At 36.1% G+C, this 24526-nt stretch overlaps 3 protein-coding genes across 11 annotated transcripts; 1 reads left to right on the top strand and 2 right to left on the bottom strand.

Moving 5' to 3' along the window:
* Nucleotides 1-974: 974 nt before the first annotated feature.
* On the bottom strand, nt 975-5979 carry BORCS8 (BLOC-1 related complex subunit 8). 2 transcript variants are annotated; one of them, XM_072404620.1, is made up of 4 exons: nt 5830-5979; nt 5150-5262; nt 4050-4114; nt 975-3398 (listed from the first exon to the last, which is right to left on the bottom strand). In XM_072404620.1, exons 1-4 carry the CDS (start codon nt 5864-5866, stop codon nt 3287-3289), a joined length of 327 nt encoding a protein of 108 aa, XP_072260721.1. In that variant the 5' UTR covers nt 5867-5979; the 3' UTR covers nt 975-3286. The 2 variants fall into 2 exon arrangements, with proteins under 2 accessions (XP_072260721.1, XP_072260722.1); XM_072404621.1 differs by having other exon boundaries at nt 5772-5914.
* A 58-nt stretch (nt 5980-6037) lies between these two features.
* Nucleotides 6038-15894, top strand: RFXANK (regulatory factor X associated ankyrin containing protein). Of its 7 annotated transcripts, none has more exons than XM_072404610.1 (9): nt 6038-6234; nt 8522-8647; nt 9812-9892; nt 10766-10831; nt 10920-11020; nt 12205-12330; nt 12436-12502; nt 12896-12976; nt 13831-15894. In XM_072404610.1, exons 1-9 carry the CDS (start codon nt 6159-6161, stop codon nt 13881-13883), a joined length of 777 nt encoding a protein of 258 aa, XP_072260711.1. In that variant the 5' UTR covers nt 6038-6158; the 3' UTR covers nt 13884-15894. The 7 variants fall into 7 exon arrangements, with proteins under 7 accessions (XP_072260711.1, XP_072260715.1, XP_072260716.1 ...); XM_072404614.1 differs by having other exon boundaries at nt 6114-6257; XM_072404615.1 differs by having other exon boundaries at nt 6121-6317.
* NR2C2AP (nuclear receptor 2C2 associated protein) lies at nt 14920-23713 on the bottom strand. Of its 2 annotated transcripts, none has more exons than XM_072404618.1 (5): nt 23609-23713; nt 21533-21623; nt 20493-20598; nt 20146-20213; nt 14920-17799 (listed from the first exon to the last, which is right to left on the bottom strand). In XM_072404618.1, the coding sequence occupies exons 1-5, from the start codon at nt 23686-23688 to the stop codon at nt 17683-17685; spliced, it is 462 nt and encodes a 153-aa protein (XP_072260719.1). In that variant the 5' UTR covers nt 23689-23713; the 3' UTR covers nt 14920-17682. The 2 variants fall into 2 exon arrangements, with proteins under 2 accessions (XP_072260719.1, XP_072260720.1); XM_072404619.1 differs by having other exon boundaries at nt 23604-23697.
* Nucleotides 23714-24526: the final 813 nt, after the last annotated feature.

The following is a 24526-nucleotide window of genomic DNA, read 5'->3' as shown; positions in this document are numbered from 1 at the left end:
GAGGAATCCGTAATTGTATTTGGTATCATACCTGATAAATAGTAGCCATTAGAATGCATTTAATACTAGTATGCTCTGTAGAATGAATAATACAAAAAATCCAGATCCAACTACTCAGCACACAAATACCTTTTTAAACCGTTTGAACATTTAGGTTGAAAACAGAGGGTCTTGTCGAATAAAATTATGCAGTAAAATCTGTGAAGTGTGGTTCCAAATTTAAGCCACAAATATAGCAACAAATTAGAAGCATACTTACCTGGAAGATAACACCAACATTCTTTTGTGGACGCATGAAAAATATTGTGTCTTGTTTTGCAGACACAATAAAGGTCTTGAGCTGCCTTGAACAAGTATGGGCTTTTTTTTTTTTTTTTTTTTTTTTAAAAACAGCCTTATTGGTACTAAAAATTTCAGGGTCATCATTTTTACCATTCATATGTAATATGAAAAAAAAAAATATTAGAAAAAATTTAGCCAAACATCAAGTGTTATTTGCCATTCCTGTTTTCATTCTCTGTGGTGACACAGCCTCCACCGACAACTCTTATTTCAGGACTCTTCATACCCAGTGTTCACCCCAGCCTCTTTTAGCTGGGTGCACCACCTGGAACTTTTCAGTAACCACCTTGAGGTTTTTGGTTGATTAAAATACAGGGGCTGCCACCCACCTTCAATTTCTTCCTACCAGGCTTAAGTTTTTTTTTTCGGTTGAACAGGGATACCTTTTCCAAGGTTAATTTTAGAAAAGTTCACACAAATCCTAAAATGTTAAAACCTTAAAATAAATGAATAAAAAGTGCAGAGAAGGGTTGAGTGGTACCCAAATTTAAATACCCAACAATACAATCCTGGGGTTGCTAGTGCGATCTTCTCCCACATTTTCACTTTGGGTGCAAATAGCAGTGGAATGTCATTATTTTGTGCACTTTCCACTTTTTTTCTTAATTTAAATTTAATTTTTGAAAACATGGTGGTGGTCACATGTATATTTATTAGAATGACAATATAACAAATTTCAAATGCTTTACAGTTTAAGACAAGAAGTTAAAACATACAGGTTTGGGAAAAAGTGAAAAGGTGCTGCTTAACTTTGTCATGGCAACTTAATAATTATTTTGTAGCTTTCCTGTAATAGATTACAGAAATATCATGGGACATAAAAAAGTAATGTTCTATTAGAGGCAATGTACTTTACGATGCGAGCCAACACAAAATATACTAACCAGGTAGGTTTAAAAACAGATGATGGCAGCATACAAATTGACCTTGTTGCAAATTACTGACATAGACTGCACATCTTTCATTATTCTCAGTTAAACTAATAAGTAAGAGTAAGGCATACTAATATTAAATAGGCAAGACAGCAACATATTATGGAACGCATTATAGCATGGTAAATGAATGCCGTTATCCTAGGACAGGAAGAGTGTTCCTTGCATATTCACTAGGTCAAAATAAAGGGAAAAAAAAGGATATTAATGCAGTCACCCACAAATACTAGCAAAGTGCATTGCATTTCATTTTGTTTTGGGTGTTGATAAGCTTTATATGCAGCATAAAAAAAGAAGGCTGCGAAATCGTTGGCTTTGATAGACAGTAATATCAATCCTTTGCATCTTTAAAGTAGCTTCTCCATCTGTGTATTTAACTGTTAACTGGGTTAAGCTATAAATGTTCAATGGCAGAGATACAAATAAAATTTCATATACAGAAAAAAAATTGACATACAATAAAACCAGTATATTGGAGGTCACTATATTTTATAACTCATATTTGAAAATGTCTCAAGACAAACACTAGTCTACATTTATGTTTCCCAAGCGTTACTTACTTTACATTTTCTCCAGTTAAAACAAAACAAAAATAAAGGAACAGTTAAAAAAAAAAAGTTAAGTAAACACGTTAATGCCAGTGAAAAGGTTTTCTAAGTGTAGAGAAATTGCAGATTAAACTAGAATTTTAAAAATGACAACTTTAACTTTATTGAATTTATCCTTTAACAAATGCTCTGCCCCTAAGTGCATTCAGCCTGATTCAGAGGCCTTACCTGCACCATTGTCCCACCAGGATAATGCTTTCCAATTTACGCATATGTGCTATTGGCCACACTCATAGAAATACCCACAGAAATGAATAAATCTGTGACACGTATGTGCAAAATGAAACAGATCTGTCTGGGGTCATGTCAGAGCTAAGAAGGCTAGGATAAGTGCTGAAAACACATATAAAGCTAAATTGTATGTACTTATTGGGGCCATAAATTATTAAAGTACAACATCATCCTATCATCAAGTCCCCAAAATATAATAGGCCTATTATACATGGGATACATGGGAAATCTACCCAACAGAGACGCAAACCCCTTTTCCACTCTATTCAAATAAAAAACAGAACTTTGGGTTTAGATTTTTCAGTTTAGGACCAATTATTGCTGAAATAGTTAAAATATAAAAGCCTTAATGCACCAAGCAATAAAAACCATTGCGCCCTATGGTATGATATTATTTATGCTTATGGGTGGCGAAAATAATTCAAATTATAACAGGAAACAAGAAAGAATTACTCCACTTGTACATGAGTGGTTACCTGACAAACATGCACTGTTGGAGGGGTTTAAAGGCCAGTCTGGGACACAATGCTTTTGAAAGTGAAAGGGGGCTTCCATTATCATTTTACTCCCAAAAATTCTAGCAGATTGTTAACCTAAACTCAATATTTGGGTCACAGTTTCCTGGCTGTTATTTCTTTTCTATTATTAAAAAAACTGACCCTGACCTTGAATGTGTATGCATTCAGTCAAGTTAGAACTCCTGACCTGCATATTGCATGCATCTTTACATAAAACAAGAAGTCCTTAAAACATGGACGATGCATGCCTATATAGAACTAAAAACAGTTACCACAGTATAGCATTATATCACATTACATATTCAGCATTATAAAAATTAAAGTTTAGAACTGTACTAAATGAGGACTTAAAAGAAAAAGTAAATACTGTGTTAAGACCATGTTTTCCAAACCTCATACTTTCAAGAGCAATATTAACCTGTTACATAGCACAAATCAATTTATGTAAAACTTTTTCTTCCCATGTTTTCTTTCACATCATACTCCTTTACACTGCAATGCAAATTACAGAGTAAACATTTCCTGCTAATTAGGCCAAAAGGTTAAACCAAGAGAAGAATGTCAGTATTAAGAAGCTGATGCTCATTGATGCTCCTTTCTGTGCTCCATATATTTAGGAATGCCATGGCGAACAATGAAAATCGAATCCAGAGTACTACCTGCGACTCTGCACTGTGTTCAGCTGGTGCTTTAGATTGATGGCTTGCTTTAGTAGACCATCGATGCTCTTAAAGTGCACACTGCTGAAAGTCATACTCTTTACTGCACTGTAATAATAAAAAAAGTACAGTAAGTAACAACAGAAATACTGAAACAATCATTTATTACAATAGTTTATAGAACAATCTAAGTGCTGAGGTAATTACCGTTACAAAACTGACAACTATCCTCTGTTAACCTGGAAAAAATTAGCAGCAAAGCAAAGAATCAGATCTAGAGATCCCTCTAATGAAACAAAAATGAGACCACAAAAATGTGAGGGGAGAAAGAAACAAACAGCAAGGGTGGAAAACCCCATTCTAGTAAATTAATAGGTCAGATCATTGTATCCCAACTGCACCACCCAACTGGGGGAGGTCGGACTCAACTCGGATCAAAATATTTCTGTATTATTGTATAATGAATTTAAAGAGCCAAGTCAAAGATACCAAGCAGCTTTTAATTTTTATCTTAAGGAAAGTGTAAGGCCTGTACTGAAGTCTTTTGTCCCATATCACTTAAAAAGCATTTCCCTTCACCCGTACACATTGCTTGGAATCAAATATATGTAGATACATTCCAAACAATGTGAAGAAGTGGGATGCAAAGAAATGAAGTTCAACTGCATCTAAGGAGGGCATAATAGAAAAACCTTCATATGCCAGTTTCTGCATGCTGAATTTATCAAAATATTATATTGGTTGTGATAATCTTCATACCTGCATGCATACTCCACTGTGTATATAGATCCTTGGCTCTGTTCTTCCCAGTTCTGCATATCAGCCTGTAAAATCAAATCAGAAATGTGGTAATCCAAAGGAATATAGACTTCTCACATATAGTAAATTATGCAAGCAGAATGAAAAAAGGCCTGAAGTCCAAAGCCTAAAGAGCACCCACACAAAATAAAAAGGTGTTTGCTAACCTCCATTAGGTATGCACTCTATACATTATGCGAGATGCTCAGCCCATAGTCAGCAGCAGTTTTACAGAGCTATTTTGGACTTTGGGAAAACTGGCTACTCATGTGACCTGAGCTTGTGAACTAAGGCAGTACTTTGTAGCACCCATGTGACTCTCCCAAGAAAATATATTGCCCACTGCAAACATACAATCAAGGACAAAAAATGTCCTCGGAAATCTGAAGGTAAGTACAAAAATCCAATCCCACCTGGTTCATTGGTGTTAAAATTATGAGATTGGCACCAAAACCAGATGATTTCCGTTTGTGCATCTCATACAACAGGTACACTTTCAAGCTTTTGGTTGATGTAGTATGTCCCAACACACATAGGGCTCTGTTTATAAATGATTCCCCTTTCAGTTCACTCATAACATGTTTCCTTCCTATTTATTTCCTATTGTAACAGCTGTGCACATTTCATGATTGCACAATTGGCAGAACGAGTCATTGTTTTATTAGGAGGCCATTAGAAATATAGGATCAAAGAATTCAGCATCAGTGAGTTTCAGAAAATTCAGCTGGGGAAATAATTTATAAATAGAGCCCCTAAAAGTATGCATTTTGATACGCAATACTGCAGGTTTATGGCAGATATTCTATGTTGGGCTAACCGATTGATATGACGGTTTCTTTAAAATGTATGGCATTTGCTTATTTTTTTCTATTGTTAGATTGATTTATAATACCACTCATTCTCATCAATTATGCTTGTAACTGTTTATATGGAAAAAATCAAAGGATAGAAAAAAAAAAAGAACTAAAATACTGCTAAATTAATCAAACTGAATGCTGAATTGTGCTAAATCATGGCTTTCCTTTAGACAAACAAAAGAGATATAAGAAAAGCAATCTCACCTTGTGCTGGGCCAGCTCCGGCAATGACCTTCGCACATGTTCCTGCAGACGATACAAAGCCACTGAAGGCTCATTGGCGAGGACATACATGCTCTCAGTAAACTTGTCTGTGACTAAAAGAAACAATGAAAGCGTACAGTTACTTCCGAGGGATAAAAAAAAATCAGATGGTAATGAAGAACTATGGCCTCCCATTAAAAAAAAAAACTGATGTGGCACCAAATTATGTTTCTCTTATTCTAACTGTTTGTCCTGCCAGTGACATTCACCCAATGCAGCTTCCTGTGATGGTGAGTTGTCACTCACATGTAAGCTATGCAGCACTTGGATTGGATTTGAGACTTGAATAAACTGTAATAAATGAGTGATTTAAGTAATATTTTTTTAAATTTGAAGCTTTTCATTTATGTTTCAGCAATATAAACCCTATTCATACTTTATAACACACATATATGGCAATTAGTCCCTATTGGAGGCCAGCAAGCATTAGGAATCAGCAGGCTAGCAGCTGTTTGTATTGAGACAAGCAGAGAATGCTCAGATTGTATTATGTACTCTGGGAATGATGTCCTCTTCTTTGTACATACAAGCTCAATACTAACAGCAGTTCTATATAACTTACATTTCTCTATGACTCGTTTATCCATGTCTTTACCTCTTCCACCAGAATACCGGCTCACCTTTTTTCACTTTAATTTGCATCTCCTGCTCCTCCATGGCTTGAAATTAATCAGTGCACCGCCTCTACACGTCCGGGTTACCATGGGTCCGTCCCTGACAGCTGTCCGCGTGCACCGCATGGAAGGTTCCGCCTGTAGAAGAGTGCGGAGTACTGCAGTTGTGTATACACGCGGTGTGTATGTATTAGGCTCCTGGCTGTGCTGTTATTTATTTACCGTAAGAAGGTGGAACTACAAGTCCCAGTGTGCAGGGCTATACATACAGACCAACTAATACCTGTCACATCATACGCCTGGCAGAGATACAATCCGCCAATCAGAAGGGGACTATGCGTCGTCCAATCAGGAAGCTGCTTACATTCATTGTCCAGGAAGTGCAGCCCTGCAGATGTGAAGAGGTGCCTGGTGTGTGTACAGCTCGTGCTGAGGTAGAGGTAGAGAAGCAGCAGTGATGGGTAACAGCACGTGACTCTGTATTACTGAGAGGGGTGTGAGGAGTACACAATGTCTGTGTGGTTACCAAGGACATGTAAAAGAGGGAGAGGGTGGGGATTGTAGGGCTACCCCTGTCATGAAACTTTACTGTAGTCCCAGAAAATGATGAATATTTCCCTGGAGCAATACTAAACTCTTACATTGTTTACAGGCAGGCTGGTGTTCCTATAGTGCTTCCATCAGTGGTGCTCACTTCTTCCTACCCCAACAATATTCATTTTGTGTCTAGTGATACCTATAGTCACATAAATGCTTCAGTGTGTTAAAGATTCTCAAATCTGCAGTTTTTAATAAAGAAAAATCATTTAGATCCCACCCGGAAGGTTCTTGTTCAGGCATTTCCTAGGTTAGGGTGACAACACTCCTAGTTGCGCTGTTGTGTTGTCTACTGATGGAGAATAGTGGCTATTTCACTGTTATGAAGGTCCACGGTTACTGCCATCAGAGTCCATAGTCCACACAATGAGCCTGATTTATTACAGCTCTCCAAGACTGGAGAAGATAGACTATCATGGGAGAACCTGAATGATTCAGCAAACCTGGAATGGATCTGGTCCAGGATTGGAAAAAAAAATTCGAATCAATAGCAGATGATTTTTAAGAAATTCAATCCAGGATTGCTGGATCACCCAGGTTCTTGCATAATAGTTTATCTTCTCCACTCTTTAATAAATCAGGGCAAAGGCACTTCTGCTGGATTGCAAGTAGACAGGAAGTAGCTGCACAGAATCAACAGCACTCAGATGCATCAAAGGATAAAAAAGGGTAAACAATAATATATTCAAACAATAGCAATTATTTGCAATACACACTTCTTTAGCATTATAAACCTCAGTTAGGGTTTACATTTTTCTAAAAGAATTGCTAAATATAACCTTTTACATTCAAATACAGAGCTATGATTGGGTTCTGTCTGCAATTCAACTTTAAAGAGAACACACTGCATGCAAAGCAGTATGTTGGGGTGTTTAGACATTTTAGGAAATTTACGAATGAAAAAAATGATAGAACCATGTTATAATGAATTAACGTGGTCACTTTGGTGGGAAAAAATGTCATGCAAGTGGTAACACTGCAGTATGTATGGTCAAACTAAATCCATGTGTCAGCACATTAACAAAGACCAAGTGATATTATAGAAAGGCGGGGAAGTGTAAGACCTCATTCACACTATATGAATGTGCTCTGCTGTCTGATACATCACAGTGTGCAGCACCTGCATTGCTTTGACCATTACAACCAGTGGGGCAGTACACAGGTATGCAATATTACATTGAAATGATTGCATTGCATATAATGAAGACATTGCTTTCCATACATTTGTCTGATGTTCTTGTGCACTGTTTAAACTGAAACAGTTTATCGCACAGCACCACACATGTGAACAAAAGCCTAATAAATCCCAATCATACTCTGGGGATTTTTAGGGTTACCAGATGTCTCATAACATGCTGTCAGAAAAATCTGATGACATTGTTTTCCCTGAATTGTCCAACTCGGTCTCGGTGAAGAATGAAGTGCAATGCAAACATATATGGTGAAGAGAGTCACCTAAACATTACCAGCTCTAAATGTTTATTTATAATTAGATAATGGACTAAATGCATTATTCCCTGAACTGACATGTAAAATAGCAATACCCATTTATCAAAGGAAAAAATCTGATGATAGTTACACTTGGTATCTAGCTTTGAACAGAATAGGGAAGGGTTGGAACCTGTTTCATTTGTTTTGCTGTCTATGTCTCATTGGGGAAATTCCCATTATTTCTATCCCTGGGACCTAAAAAAAGTGAGAGGAAATCCCTATACAGGCTCAGCAACAATGGCCACCAGGAAAAATAGAGAGTTATTTTCTGTAGTGGGGACAGAGGCTGTAACAAACACCTAACACATGTTCTAATCTTGAAAAAAAGAAAGATTTGGGCTATACATACAATGAAAAAGACATGTTAGCCTGCAACTAGTTTTGCATCTCTTTACCTCATCTGATTCAAGTAACTGTGTTCACACAGTCTAAGGTATTTGTAAGTCGTATTATGTTGGCACTATATAAATCCTGTTTACTGATAATAATGGTATTGCCAGATCTCAGTAATTTTATATTTAAAATATTTTGTTGGGTCTTAACAAAATCAATAATTGTTTTAAGTGCATATGGTTATTACCTAATGTAAACTCCTTCTGTTTTACCCTAGAAATGGCAGATCCTGTAGCAGATGCCACCACCTTTCCCCTTAATGATGACAGCACTGTCATATTACATCTTTACCCGGCAAGTCAGAGCGGCTCAGACACAGAGGAAGATGTGACTCATATGAATGGTATGAATTTGAAAGAAACATAATTCCTGTTTACTTTGGTTAACTGGATTGTAAGCTCTTCAGGGCCGGGTCCTCTCCTCTTCCTGTGTCACTGTATCCTCTGTCATTTGCAACCCCTATTTAATGTACATTGATGCGTAATATGTTGGCGCTATATAAATCTTGTGTATTAATAATAGATTAGGAACACCTTCAAAGTTTCCAAACATCCGCCAGCCTACCTGAGAATATAAGTGCAGCCCCTGCAAAGGTAAGGCCAACATACTGTATAAAATGAAGAGTAAAACATTCCCCCCTCCCCTCTTCTTCACCACCTTACAATATGCAGTAAAATTCCTACATATCAAAGGGTTTATAGTGTGCCACCATTTCTGTACATTATTTGGAAACCAGCTAATAGTTCAGTTGGGTACACATTCTTCCAAGTCCTAGAGGAGATGGTGCCACCAATGTTTTGGCTGCTTTTATCGATACATATTGGAAGGGTAAGTAAATAAGGAAAATCCTGGAGGAGCAAGCAATCTGGACTGTAAAATGTATATTATCCTGACTTTTCGTTGCTGCAGTTTTACTTTGATTCTCAGGTCTCCTCCTCACTCTGTCTTCTCACCACACCTAATCTGTTACTAGGCAATGAAAATAGAAGCAGCACATTGATGCGCTCATACCTCTTTCACTGTTCTCTCCTTCTTTCAGCATGCTCCTTGCATTTCACTTCACATTAGACTGCAAGAAGTTGATACCAAGTCAAATTTAGGTACTTGCACTTCTTGGATTCAAAAATGCATTAACTGATGTATCAGTGATTACAGAGCTGCAGTATGCACCTACGTGGAGTGTAGCTTTGAAGGTATGGGCTCTGAAGGTATCCCCCCAATTCTGTCTTTACTACTTGGTAAGACACAGACCCAAAGCCTCTATGTGATCTAATAGGATCAGCCTAACATGCTCATTGAAGATCAATCATCAGAAATAACATATGCCATATTTATATAATGATAGCATCATGTACAGTTATGCTATATTTGCTTACATGTTTTTAGTTAGAAGTCCTTTTGATCTACGCCTAACAGAATGAACAAGCAATGATTGATGGGCTAGAAGACTAAGGATTTTTAAATGTTTATGAAAGGTACATTACAGCATTCTCTCTCTTCTCTACAGTTGGCCCATTGAAATACTCGACAACTCTAACCAATCGGCAGCGTGGAAACATGGTATCTGTGTTGCCAGCCACACTGGACTGTAAGTACACGAGCGAGTTGTAGTGTGTCTTTGTCTAACACTGCACAAATATTTATATAGAGCTCTGAAACTACATCCTAGGCCGAGCTGTGTATGCTTTGTATTTCTTTGTTGCACGCATATTCTAACTCCGTATCATGAGTGGGCTCTATTTAAAAGCAGAGAATCTTCCCTGAAATATCTACTTGTGGAGAATCAGTTACTGTCATTGAATCACATGAACCTGGAAGATTCTTCAACAGAGAATGTAAGATTCACTGCTTTGTAAATAGACCCCAATGTCTCTGTTTATTCCATTACTATGTAACTATTTTCTTATATCTTATTTCTTATATATATTTCAGAATAGCATGACCAACTCTATGTAGTTTGTTCATAATTGCTGTTTTAATTCCTAATACTGTTAGCATTTAATGAAATGATCCCATATGGTGCTCAGCATGTTCTCCTGATGCTGTGAATTCACACAGTAAATGCATTGCTATTTAAAATACTTTTGACCATATTTAGATTACAAACAGTCTGTAGATTTGTATCTGTATAACAAGGATGGTGGTAATCATATTATTCTATGCTGTGTTATGTATTCTAAACCAGTAGTAAGCAGCCTTGGTGACAACACTTCTCCTTTATAGTTGCAGTGAACATTGTCAACATACAACAGGAAGTGTGCTGACAGGTGAAAATAAGGGGCATTGATACATTCTCACCACTTTGCATGAACCAGGTTCAATCCCATGCGAAAAGGCATGCAAGCCTATTAAAAATCCCTAGTCGTTGTATACTTTTTTAGAGAGTGAATAATTTACTAGCAGAAAAATCATCTTCTTAAATGTTTAAACTGTTGATTGTTTGTTCATCCCTTTTTACCAGCCCTATCTGTACATCAGGTTGCAGCCCAGGGAGAGCTGACTCAGCTTAAGGAGTATCTGCAGAAAGGTAGGCACCTTTAATTTTACCCCATTAGTAACTGTGTGTGCAGTGGGCTAGGCAAGCCTATAATCTCTTTAATCTTTTATTTTGCTAGATGAAACTTTACTAAATCGACCAGATGAGCGAGGTTTTACTCCTCTTATGTGGGCTTCTGCTTTTGGAGAGATTGAGACTGTTCGTTATCTCTTGGACCTGGTAAGGTTTTGTTTATAGCAAATGGAGCAAATGCTTGGATCTTTAAATGTTGACCTAAACAACCTGAATGAAATGAACCTATACCTTTTACCTAAACTATGTACACTAAAATGTTTAGGTATCATTATAATTAATACAGATTTTTAAAGTGCTAGCATATTCCATGGTACAACAAGCAGTAAAAACAATTAAAGCAAGGCATTCTTTCTCCTTCTGTAACAATAGACACTGTGATGATATGAATTGTCAAAGTTCCCAACAGGGGGACAAAAAATATACGGTAGCTCTTTTCATATTACCTTTTATTGTACCAGAAAATTTGGCAGCCTGATATTCTTGCTAGTATCCACAATTTAGTATTTATGATCTGTTAACAAAACGACGGAATCTTACTTCAGAGGATCTTGAAGCATCCATACATGATATTTAAATATGAATGTGGAGTCCAGTAGGTAACAGAAATGCAGCGCACATAGTAATTATTGCCTAGCTGTGTGTGCCAGAGTGTGGGGGGCGGAAAGCAACATTTTCCCTGAGAGAAAAATTTATTTAAAGTCACTTTCAAGCAAAAATCATTCACTTGTTAAAACCTACATGTGTACAGGACTGCAAAAAAAAAATGCAAAACTAAATAAACTATAAAATTTAAAGATTGCAAATAGGCAGGTCCTTTATTGCAGAAGGGACAAAATTGTCCTGGATTATTATGACCATTTACAATTATAACCATCATTATTGATCCATTAGTGTTTGGCAACTTTGGATTACCTTTTTTTTTAGGGACTCCTTTAATAGTACCCTGTTAAGAATTTGAATTGCCTGCACCCCCCATTTTTTTCTTTTTCCTTTTTAAATTGCTTGTTTTATCTTATGTTCCTTAGATATTTACATATTTCATATATGGTCACATGTTTTTTTTTTTTTTGCTTGTGTATTTTTTAGTTTATCTTTTATGTCTTGACTATTATTATTTTAAACATTTTAAATAAAACACTTTTAAGAGATCAGACAAACACTTGTTTAATTTGATGGATCCAGCACATAATAGAATAGCATACCTTTGAATTGAATAAAGTATGACATGCTAACTAAGGTATATTTCAAGACTGGACATACTAAACTATTATGTAAGATCAGATCTGGCATGTAAAATACTCAGCATGATTTTTCTTTTTTTCTTAAAGGGTGCTGACCCACACATTCTGGCCAAGGAAAGGGAAAGTGCCTTGTCCTTGGCCAGCACTGGAGGATATTCTGACATTGTGACACTGCTGCTCAACAAGGAGGTAGACATCAACATCTACGACTGGGTGAGTGAATATGTGGGATGTGCTTGTTTAAAAAAAAAAAAGTCCTTCATTTTGACATATGCACAAACTGTGAGTTACTTACATTAAAAAAACTTTTTCTTACAGAATGGAGGGACGCCCTTATTGTATGCCGTAAGAGGGAATCATGTGAAATGTGTGGAGGTCTTGTTAGGTAATACTTTAAAATGTTTACCCTGTTTGTGATGGTAGAGTGGTCTTGTTTATTTTGGGGAGAGAAGGGGTGCATGGGCTATAATATATGACCATATCCTTTTCTACAAGTTTTTTTTCATATCTGGGAAATCAGTGTCACCAGTGTAGAGAAAAGCACTAAATCACATTTTTCCACTGTAATGCCTAATGCTAGCAAAGTATAAAGTGACACATATGGAATATATTAAATGATACATTGTGGGATTGAAATGTATCATCTTGATAACAGAGAAGGAGATTAAAAATAAACAACTTCAATGCTTCTATAATGCTAGTCTCACTGAACTATTCTTGAATATGAGTGATTGTGCATTTAAACCTTCTTATGAACATATGTATGTTATACCCACAGACAGAGGAGCAGACTTGACTATGGAGGCAGATTCTGGATACACGCCTATGGATCTTGCTGTGGCACTTGGTCATAAAAAAGGTATATTTAATACTAAAAACTTTAGCAAAGAGTATTTACATTAAATAATAAGCTGTTCTCATAATTGTTGGCATTCATGGGTACAAAAATCACTTAATATAAAGTAAGCATGCAGTTTTTAGCCAACCCTTACGGTGGATCATTTCTTGCTAAAAACATTTCAAGATATATATATATATATATATATATATATATATATATATATATATATAATATATATATATATATATATATATATATATATATATATATATATATATATAAATACAGGACAAGTTTCAAACATTGCAGTTCAAAAAAAAAAAAAAAAAAAAGCTGTATGCTGTCAGTGCCTTATTTTACACAAAATACCGCAGACTCCTGTCCTAAGCCGTAAAGGTAGACCGTTTTTTAGGACACATCTATTTGTGTCTGAATGCCAATAATGAACATGCTGATCAGAGAGTCCAAGTTGCTGAGAGATGAGGTCAGTGTGCTTCTTACCCTTCACAGTCCAATCACAGGCTAGGGGAGGGACATTAACTAGCTGTATAAATAAAGTGCAATAGAGAAAAAACTGTGTTAACCTTTAGGAACTGAATGGACAGAAATAGGTAAAACAGTTCCCATATTAGTTTGTATGGTTTAGCTTTCAGGTTGAGCAAGTATGTGTATTACAGTGTATAGATACTGGGCTGAAGCAAAGGGACTGTGCTGGTAGGTGTAACAGTGTTTCTGTGCTGAAGTTATATGTAATGCTAGTGAGATAAGGAAGACAGACATAACCCCAGGAGCTTACATAGAGTTAGAAAAACAGAGAAAATAATTGACTTGAGATTGTTTCCTAACCTTATGATGTTACAATCTTTCTCTAGTCCAACAGGTCATTGAACATCACATCCTGAAATTGTTTCAGAGCCAAGCGTGACACACAATCCAGAGGAATAAGTAGAGAGATATATGAGCTCATCTTCATCTACTGAGAAATCTGACAAAGGTCATGGACAAAATGCTACAGCATATACTAAGCAAGCTGGCATTTTTCTTGTAGGAGAATAGACTTTATTGAAGCACTGAACAGGAGAATGCACACTCGGTAAAGGAGCATCCTTATCTAATCAGCCTCTTTAACACTGTATAACGAATAAGGATTCTATAGCTTGCATTGGGCAGCAAGAATGGTACTTGAATGTTAACCGCTGTCATTTGAAAATGTGCCTTGCCCGGCCATGATGATGGAGGGCCTGTTTAGGTGGCATCTTAGCATATCTTTTTCTGTAACTCCAGCATGGATCGGCAACTTTAAATCCATTATCGTGCTGTACAACATGTCATCCTTTCATTTTAGAACTCCATATTTAAAGAGTTTTGGATGAGATGTGTACATCTGTTCCCCTGATCTAGAGGCCTTTAAACCCTAGGGATCATCTGTAAGAAAACATTAGCCTCTGTATTTTTTCATAGGAAAGCTGTCTTAGCTCATCTGATGTCTCATATGACAACTGCTTTATTTACCTAAATGTATGTATCAGTCACATATAATGTTGGTCAGATGCATGAAACAAATCTAGGATTTATCAAAGCTCTTAACCAGGGATGTTTGACATGCATGTAAGGGCTGAAGTTTGTATCCAAGTTAAAATTTAAGTTTTATTGGGGAACACATTTGTATTGAAATCCCAAGTGTTAGCTTATTAGGCAGTTTGCACAGTGTCCATCATTTACATAATATAGTAAGTATATCACTTACTATTTTGCAAAACCATGTTTATGTATAACAATCTGACTCTTGTGTGTATTAATGCAGTCTTACCTTTCAGCAAAGTGTTGCCCTGTGTTCTCTTCCTCTGTAAGATGAACGTGGGCATTCATCTGGGCTTGAAATAAGCTATATTATTGAGACCTGGAGTAGCACTTTACTTTATTCTCGTTCTAGGCAAATAAAAGCAACAGAGATAGAGATATGGAAGACTGGTATTTTACAGGGTCACTTTATTTTATTTATTACATAGCATTTTACAGTATGTGTAGCAGTATTCATTTCATCCTTTCCCTACTGAAACAATTCACCAATATCTGAACATCCAATAAATTACTCACAAGACAATGAGATACATTTTGTCATAAGAGAAGTAATCAGGCACCCAACAAGCCAAATTTCTTCTACCACACAAACATTTACTAATAAACGGTCACAGAAAAATTTAGCATTGGTTTCCTGAACAGTGCTCAGCAGCAAAGGTCAGACTATTTGGTCACACTGGAAAGTGGAATAATGAATATAAATGAGCATACTTATCACTAGGTTTAAACAGGGTCTTAAAATTAAAGCACAACTGTGTTTTTTCAGCATTGATATATAACCTGGTTTTACCAACTATTTATAGTTCAGAATACATGTCTTCCATAAAAACATGCGTACAAAATGAGTTGTAAAGTTAATAATACATTATTTTATATGTGATATCACTTTTCTTTGAGTAACAAAGGCTTGTACCCGAAAGAGAAAAATCTGATTTGACATGCATAATGATGGGGATCAATAGTAAAAAAAAAGCCCTCATTGAGAGAGGTTGAATGATATATTATAAATTAGACCAAACATTCAGGTTGGTTCACTACTACAGCACCAGGAAAAAAATGATTCCAGCTAAAAGTGTTTTGCATTTAACATGATTTATGTACAAAACATTTTGTACCTGTAGTTCCTAATCATAGCTTCAGTGCAAATGTATAGGATATGTAATGCCACAACAAAAGAACTGTGAACAGACAAATGTGCTACCGAGAGATTATGATTCTGCAAAGTAATGTGTAAATACATAATAGGAAGGTATTTTGGATGACATCATTTTTATGTATACTTTATTGAAAGGACTTTCTATCTCTTTAAACAGAATGATTTTATGTTTTGAAAAATAAAGCATTGGATTTTTTTACATTTTGTGTGTGTACAGTTTGTAAACAAGATTCCTAGTCTGGAAAAGTTCAAATGGAAGTTGTGCTGAACCGATCAAGTTTGTGTTGTAAAGTGGGGCTTGGACTCAAAACGTAAAGATTTGCTATGTTATAGGTCCAGGAATGGTAAAGTATAGTCAAGTCAAAAGCTTTTTGTTTGGGTAGATTTAAGAAATAGTAGAACTTCTGTTTTTCTTGCTACAATGGAAATATTTCACCTTACTTCCTATTCCGATACAATGGTTTTACAAACTCTGCACCAAGGACATAGATAGAAATACAGTCTGGCAGGAGTTCTAGTGACCCCCCCACCCTATCCACAAAAGTTTTTTTTTTCTTTTAAGGAGCTGTGTCCCACCAGATTTAAAGTGATTTTGCACATTGCATTAGGACAGATTATTCATTTAGAGCGGTCAGTGTATACCAACAGAACATTAGACTTTTTTTTTTTTTTTTTGACAAAATCGTGTGATGGGTGTTGTTGTGTGGATCTACCACCATCTACTGCACAGAGAGTTTGGATGCTATTCTAAATAAATGGCACCGCAATGCATTGCACTGCACATAAATAACAGTTTCACTACAAATTACCCCTAAAGTGTATGCATATCAAAAACCTTTTTAGCTTTGGATATAGTTATGGGTTTAAAGCCTTGTCAGTTTTTTGTGTTAACAGTGTCCCTTTGGGAGATTACTCTTTACCCTTTTACATTCTGTCTAAAGACAGATACTGGGGACAACTGTGCATCATAAACAATTGGCGATTTTTAAATACTTCACATTTTTTATCCTTGGTTAAATATCTGCATCCCTGCAGCCATTTCTTGTCTACATGCATGTACTCAAGGTATGTCATACCTGTTCAACGTGTACGAGGGGGGTGCTGAGAAGTTTCTGGCCTTGCCCCCTTCCAGATGAAATAGGAAAATGAGTGTGGGGGCATATGACAGCTTAATATCTTAGTATGTAAGCTGTTATGGCACAAGCAAGTTTCACGTCGTTGTAGTTATGGGCCATCATTAAGTTTTTGTTTCTCCAGGGAAAGGAAGGACACTTCTCCCCCAGTGTTTGTGACATCTCAGTGTGAATGTCCTTTGTGTGACTTTCCCTGGAGAAACAAAAACTTCATGACAGCCCATAATTCCAACGACGTGAAACTTGCTTGTGCCTCTGCTTACAGCTTCTCACTAAAAGAAAAAACTGTTTTAAGAATCACAAAGACCTGATATTTTCACAGTTACATACTAAGATATTAGGCTGTCATATGTCCCCACACTCATTTTTCTATTTCATCTGGAAGGGGGCAAAGCCAGGAACTTCTCAGCACCCCCTCGTATGCATCTGCTTTTAGACTCATAATACACTTAGAATAATTTGAACATGTATACAACAGATGTGCACAGAACAAGAAGACTCTCTATAAAATAGGAGGAAGTGACTGAATAGTTCTTCAGTTCAACATTACCAATCAACCAGACAGAAGCACATAATCTTCCATGCATTTTAAATGATTAGGTTTATATTTGTTGTCACACAGGGTAGCTTTAAATAAACCCATAAAATATATTTTCTATACCTTCATAATGGCTATAAACAAAGGAATTGTCAATATGCAGGGCATGTGATCCCTTTTGGCAAATGCTTACCTTCCTAAAATTTCTAATTTTGTGCTCATTACTCCCTCTTTAGTTGATAAGCAAGCAGGAGTGATGTAGCATTTAGTAATAATGGAATGAACTATTATTCAAATGCATGTTCGAGTAACATACTCAAGGCTTGCGGCCAACTATATCGAGGTGATAAACTATGATCCTTCCAAAGAAATCAGTGCTGCTTGGGAAAGAAAGCCGCAACTTTTCAACGCAGTGCTCTGTGAATACAAATTTGTGGAGCACAGGAGTTAGGGAAAATACATAATTTGAAAGCAGTGACAAAACTTTCACTTATCTACAACACTGTGCATAACTTGCACTGAACAGTTAACAAATGTTTTATATATAAGAACTTACCCATCCTCACTTACCCAGTAATGACTGGACACTTTAAAATTGTATGAAAACCCTAACTATGAGTTTATGTTATGTACTCACTTTGGATCTGATGTCTACTGCACCAAAGTGCTACAAAAACTCCCAATAACTATGTATAAATAATGCACACCCGTCTGTATGTGGTTTCCAGTAAACTGAAAAAATCTGTCACTGGGAATAAGGTTGAGTAAATAACTAGCAGTACCTTTCTGAACTTGCAGGGCAAATAAAGGGATAATACTTGTATTGTTTGTAATCAAATGTATTTGTGTGTGTTTCTAATTTATTTTTTTGCCCTAAAAAACACTCAATAAGAAATAAGTTCTAGTCTAGTCCCCATTTTAAGCAATACAAAAATAAAATAATTCATAAATGCACTGATTCTTATGAAGCAGATGGGTCAATTTACTAAATAAAAATAGGCTGTTCACCATGTTTTTTCATATATAGAAAAAAAAATGGTTTTAAATCCCTGGTCCAGAAATAATATACAGGTTTTGTACAGGTATGTTTATTCAAATACCAGGGTCTTTTATCCTTATTAGAATACTGAGCTGGCTTGTCTTCTTTGTGTCCCTTGCAGTACAGATCAGAAAGGATGGCAAATTTGTCTGACTGTCCGCAGATAATAGAGCACCCTGTGATTTTTTTTATTTTTATCAAACTGCAAGCAAGGTTTTTCATGCTCATTGACTGAGTTGCATTTGATTTCTTTCCAAATTTCATATATCCCAATGTTAACCGAGGACATTATGAAACTTTTTTTTAATGAAAACTACATGCCATCAGCAGATACAGAGATATAGGCAGCTAACATTATCTACTAATGCTGATAACGTTGAGCCAGTCCCTGTTTTCCAAGCTTCTTCAGGTAAATATACCATTGAAAGTGTTTTGGAATATCTGTTTATTACATACATATAAGTAATAAACATATATTAAAAAATATATTAAAAATAATAAGTGCTAAAAAATAACTTCTGATCATTCAACTCATTATATGTTTTTTAAAGCAGAGAATCCTCAGAATTAAATTGTAGTGGTTGCAGTTTTTTTGGGTCATATGCCATTTGTGCAACTGCTAATCAAACCTTTTAAATACAAATGCACTCAAAATATTGTTGGTGCACACAAACACATTCTTTTGTAATATATAAAGTTGAGAATGTGTCAAGTAAGATGTTATGAAAAATGTCATGCCTATAACCCATGTGCACCTGCAAAACCGGGCCAATTAAATAAAGTTTCCCCCCTCACTCCAGTTTGCAAAGCAATAACTAGCATGTTTTATGCAATGTTTAATAATGTATACGTATATGTTGCAGGTACACATATTCTTATGTATAGGGACAGGTGTAAGTGCTTTTGAAAAAGTATTTTTTATTATATTTTACCTTTTAATATTTATAGCACTTTATGACTTTTTCATGGGGGCAATGTCAGAGCCCTGAGCTGGGAGAAGAATGGTAAACAAACCTGGGAGGTTTGGTAATAAGCCAGTGTTGCTAGTGATGTACATTGCTAGCAGCAATGGATGTACCCCGTGTAAACCCAAGAAATCAATTTAGCCTTATTTATTGGTTCACAATTTACATTGTGAAAAGTTCTCTCCACAGGGATGCTATAGTTCAACAGAGCCAACTGGGCAGGGTCCACATTATTCCTTGCACTTTTCACACTGACATACAATTAGTAGTAGCATATAGAAACATTAGGTCAGATGGGTAAAATTAAGCACTAGTTCCAATGGCCTAATTAGGGCAAATAATACTGAATGACAATGAATAAAACTACTGTACACCTACACTAAAAAATAAAATAAAAAAAATAAGTACACATAAAAAGAGAGTAATATGTCTCTCAATTCTACTAAAATGTTTTCTGTTTTCCATAGCATTTTACTAGTGTGTTTCCATACTGTGAAATGTAAACCTCCTAGGTCATCATCTCACTTACCTGAGGAATACTCTGCTGTCTGCACTGCAATAGCTCAGACAAATGTCAGTGCCCCAGATACTGGTAGCTACACCAGGTACTAGATATCATTTATTTATTCTAAGGCTTAGCAAGCACAGATAAGAAGCAATGCCATGTTCCCTTATTTTCGGTAGAGTGAACTTTACTTTAATCTCTATGGTGACCACATATTTCAGCTAAATACCTGTGGAAATCTGGCAACTGGCATGCTCAAAAAAAGGATATTTGAAGGGCATTGATGTCTTCTGGATAAAATTCGGTTATTGTCACCAATTCTTCATTTTTAAGGCATCCTGCAAATGAATATAATTATTACAAACATTATATTTTATCACTGTTTCAAGCTGAATTTTAGGCAAACTACTAAATACATAGATTAAATACCCTCATCCCCACCGCTGATAAATATCTTTAGGGTGACACTGCCTGCACAATGTGACATGCTATGTATGGTTGAATGCATCCCTGAAGTTACATGCTCTGTTTTATGCACACCCAGCAAATGTAACTCAATAAGCTGGGGTTCCATGAACTTTAATCATTTCCCCACAAAGTCCGAGATCATTTCCTACCTTCTAAAATACAGTTTCTACTGGAAAATCCACCTTGGAACTGTATATGGATTTCAGACACACTGACTTTTTGAGGGAATTCAAGTGAGATCCATTGGGATGACCCCTGGAACAAGAAGACACATTCATAAGGTGAGGATTTTTTCTTAATTCTAGTTTTCTTCTGTCAAAATTATAGATAAAAGATTCAAGCATTTTATTTACTCTATCCATGCACAATGCTGAAATCTTAAAGGCAATAAAGGTAAACTAGATGGTATTAAAGGTGCGAGCCGTACAAATATAACATATATATGACATTTATATGTCTTTCATAATGGCCATTTTAAAGAGAATCAGTAAGATTATAAAAGCTTTGACTGACAACTTTCTTGTATTGTGTAAGTGACCTCAAGTCTAAATCATCAGAATCAGAGACCCAAAGCTGCAACATTAAAAATGCAACTATAGTTCCACATCTAAAAAATTTGAACAGGCAGGATTTGTATTGCAGAAAAGACTAATGATGTTCCTTCTGCAATAAAACATACTTACGTGCTTGTTTGCATTCCTCTTCTTAAAATACACAGCAATGGCAGTCTGCCCATTCATAAAATGCAGTCCAATGCATGAAGCCTACATTCCCCAATGAAGTTCTGACTAATAAAACAGAGAGTTCTTTCACTGCAGGAAAGTTGGTAATGCAACTCCCAAAAAAATCTCTATTGCACTACACTTGTTTAAAAATCAAAAAGAAAGCCTATGAAGCACGATCCACATTTCAGCATTATGAGGTTTACAATATTTTTTTTTTGGCATATCAAACTGACCAAATAGGGAGATCATAGAGATCATTGTTGTGGATTCTTTACACCTATCTACAATGTTACATGTGTGATATTTAAAACTGTGATATTTAAAAAATATTAAAAAGGCCCTAAACTTAACAGGTTCCATATATATATATATATATATATATATATATATATATATATATATAAGCTGTAATGGTTATTCTAATACTAAAATGCCTGCCAGATCAAAGGTCACCATAACTGTACCTGATCAGAGTTCCAACAGGTCTCATCTTTGCGGTCAAAGAGGAACTTTTTTCCAAACTGCTTGACATCTCTCTGGAGAACCGAACTCACCCTGAAGATAAAATGATTAACAGTGAGAAGAAAAATGGGCAAATACACATGATGTATTTAACATCCTCTTCATCCAACCAGCCATATTTATAAATCAACTTGCCAGTTTATCTCTGGATACCATCTGTTAAAGCAGGTGGTATGATACTTGCTGTACATTGTCCTGTGGTCAACTGAAAGTGAACACAGACTGAACATTTTGAAAACAGTTATAAATTCATCTGTATGACCAGCATTTTTCCATATATGAACATTAATGAGCCATGAGCTCAACAAGCTGCTTCCACAATCTGCCCAGTGGATTTTATTCATTGTGGTATATCAATACAAGCTATCAATGTTCTAAGCAAGTCATGCACAAAATATAATATCAAATCACAAATGAATGCTCCAAAACTGAACTGTACCATAAATAAAAAATGTGATCATGCATGATTATGAAAGCCAATAGACACAGGCTTATGCCTTAATCTTTTTATATGAACTGCAGAATCTGACATCAAAGATGGGGTCATTGACCCCTATGATAGCTGGAATTGGATAAAATACAATAGAGCTGAATAGGGTGAAGTATTGCCAATCACATCTAATTGTGAGCAGAATTCAAATCATTTTACTTACTTGCATGTGATTGGGTTTTTCTATCACAAGTTTTCATCACATTCACTAAGTGATTCCCTTGCAGAGTGATAAATAACTTTGCTATGTGAACAGCCTAAACCTTGTACGTCAGTCAGTCCCAATGACTTTGTGCTGAAACAACTGGATGAGTATGAGTGTCTGCAAAATTATATATTTAAAAACAGCAGTTGCCAACCTTACAGACCACTAAATTCATCATTTTAAAACCCGCAGACCATTAATATGAATTTTTAAAAAAAGATAAATACATTTGTAAAGTAATGATCTTCCTAATGGTGCCTGGAAGACTGTTGGAGGTTCTGATTCATTGATCAGCTCACAGTTTAGTGAAGTATTACTATTGTTACTATTATCATTAGTTGCATTATCTTTGGTATTACTAAAGAAATGCAAAATATTTGTTTGCTTTTTCTCACTCATTATGTGTTTACTTCTTTCGAATCTAAGACCAAACAAGAAATGATAGTTATCAAAGTCAAACTATTTGATGCCATTAAATATAACAATTAAAGAAAATACACATGTAAGGTCATACTTACCTAAAGGAGCATCTGAGAAATAAACAAATAAAACAACCAGATAAAAATCGGTATTGGCGGAGCGGGGTGACTGTTGTAATGGTGGAAACAATACTGAAGCGTACGGCTCGGTAATGGTTGCCTCATACAACTTAAGGCTACAATGACGTCACGCTGCGCCTCCCTTGTTTTCCTCTCTAGTACAGATTGTGAATTTAGTGCAATATAAAGACGAAAACTGTCATTCAGAATAAAAGAATTTATAAGAATATTTTTGTTTTATAATAAAACATAAAAATGGCAAAAAATGTCCAAATTTTTCTGTGGACCACAAAACTTTCCTTGTGGACTACTAATTGGCGACTACTGATCTGAAAGATGAAGTCCCAGCCTTTATACTTCCCAGTGCCACGTCGAATGGTAAATTCATAGCAGCCCTACCATGTCAATTTGTTAATGCCAGCAACAATCAGCAATTTGTAAGATGCCAGGTGATCACTATGGCCACTGGAGAATTGGTGCAATATTTTGCGGCTACAGACCCATCCAACATTATTAGCTGCTACAAATCACTGGCAAGCCACTGTAAAATGAACAAGTTAGTAATTCCATGGAAAATAAAAATTATTGACTTATGAGAAATCACTTTAAAATGCCATTTGTATACACAGACATTACACACAGAACACGTTACTGATCTCTATGCTGATCTATGGCCTCATTCTAGAATACAGAGCCCATTACAATCTAAACACAGCACCATGTATAAAAAGAATAGTTATAGACTAAAAGTGCATACAAAGTAACAGCAGCCAATATACCTGACCTGCTGACAGTGTCTGCACATATCACTGACTCCACCATGCTGCCAGCACTGTCTGTACTGCCGTAAAGTGCGCCCGGCATTTCACAGCATACGCGGCTCAGCTTGTGTTCCAAGCCTCCAGTCCGGGAAGATTTACATACCCGCCTGCTATTGGTCAGTCTCCCTCTCATTAATTTCTACTGCAGATACTGAATTCAAATGTGACCAGCAGAGGGCAATAGAGTATCACACAGAGCGAAACAAGGTAATACAGCACAGAACAAAAGGTTCACATTTATACATTCACTGTAAGCTATATGTATATGATATGGAAATACCTCATTCTTGTAAGGAAGGCTGTGACTGAAAATGTTACAATGTATCAAGATTTTTATGCTTTCTTCCCAAAGTAGGGAAGTGTAAGCCTACAGCATTTAAAAGTGAATTGTCAGTTTTTGCTTCAAAATAAAAAATTGGGAAGTTTTTACCAATACCCATCTTCAGTTTGTTCATCCAAAGTATTTTCTGTAGACTCCATGTAACCATTGTCATAATGGAATGACTAAATAGCACTAGAAATCAGGCATGGTGTATAGTGTATAGGGGTACATTTTATGGAATCTAATTCTATGCCCGGTATGTTGTAGAAGCCTTGGTGACAGACCTGTTAGCCACAGACCTCCATAGTAGACTCAACTGCAGACCCCAGTGACAGAACCTCTTAATGACAGACTTCTTAGTGCGTACCTCAGTGACAGACACCAGTACAGGCATCTGTAATAGACCTCCCAGTGCAGACATCAATTGTGGATCCCCTTAGTGACAGATACCCAGGTGCAAACCTCGGTGACAGACCTGCTTCATGACAGATGGCTTAGTGCAGACCTCAGTAAGAGACCTCTTAGCAACAAACCCCCAGTATAGACCTCAATGAAAGAC

The sequence above is a fragment of the Pyxicephalus adspersus genome, chromosome 3 (assembly GCF_032062135.1).
Source record: "Pyxicephalus adspersus chromosome 3, UCB_Pads_2.0, whole genome shotgun sequence".
Taxonomy (NCBI): Eukaryota; Metazoa; Chordata; class Amphibia; order Anura; family Pyxicephalidae; genus Pyxicephalus; species Pyxicephalus adspersus.
The sequence above is the reverse complement of the archived record's forward strand: the minus strand, read 5'-3'. Positions and strand labels throughout refer to the sequence as shown.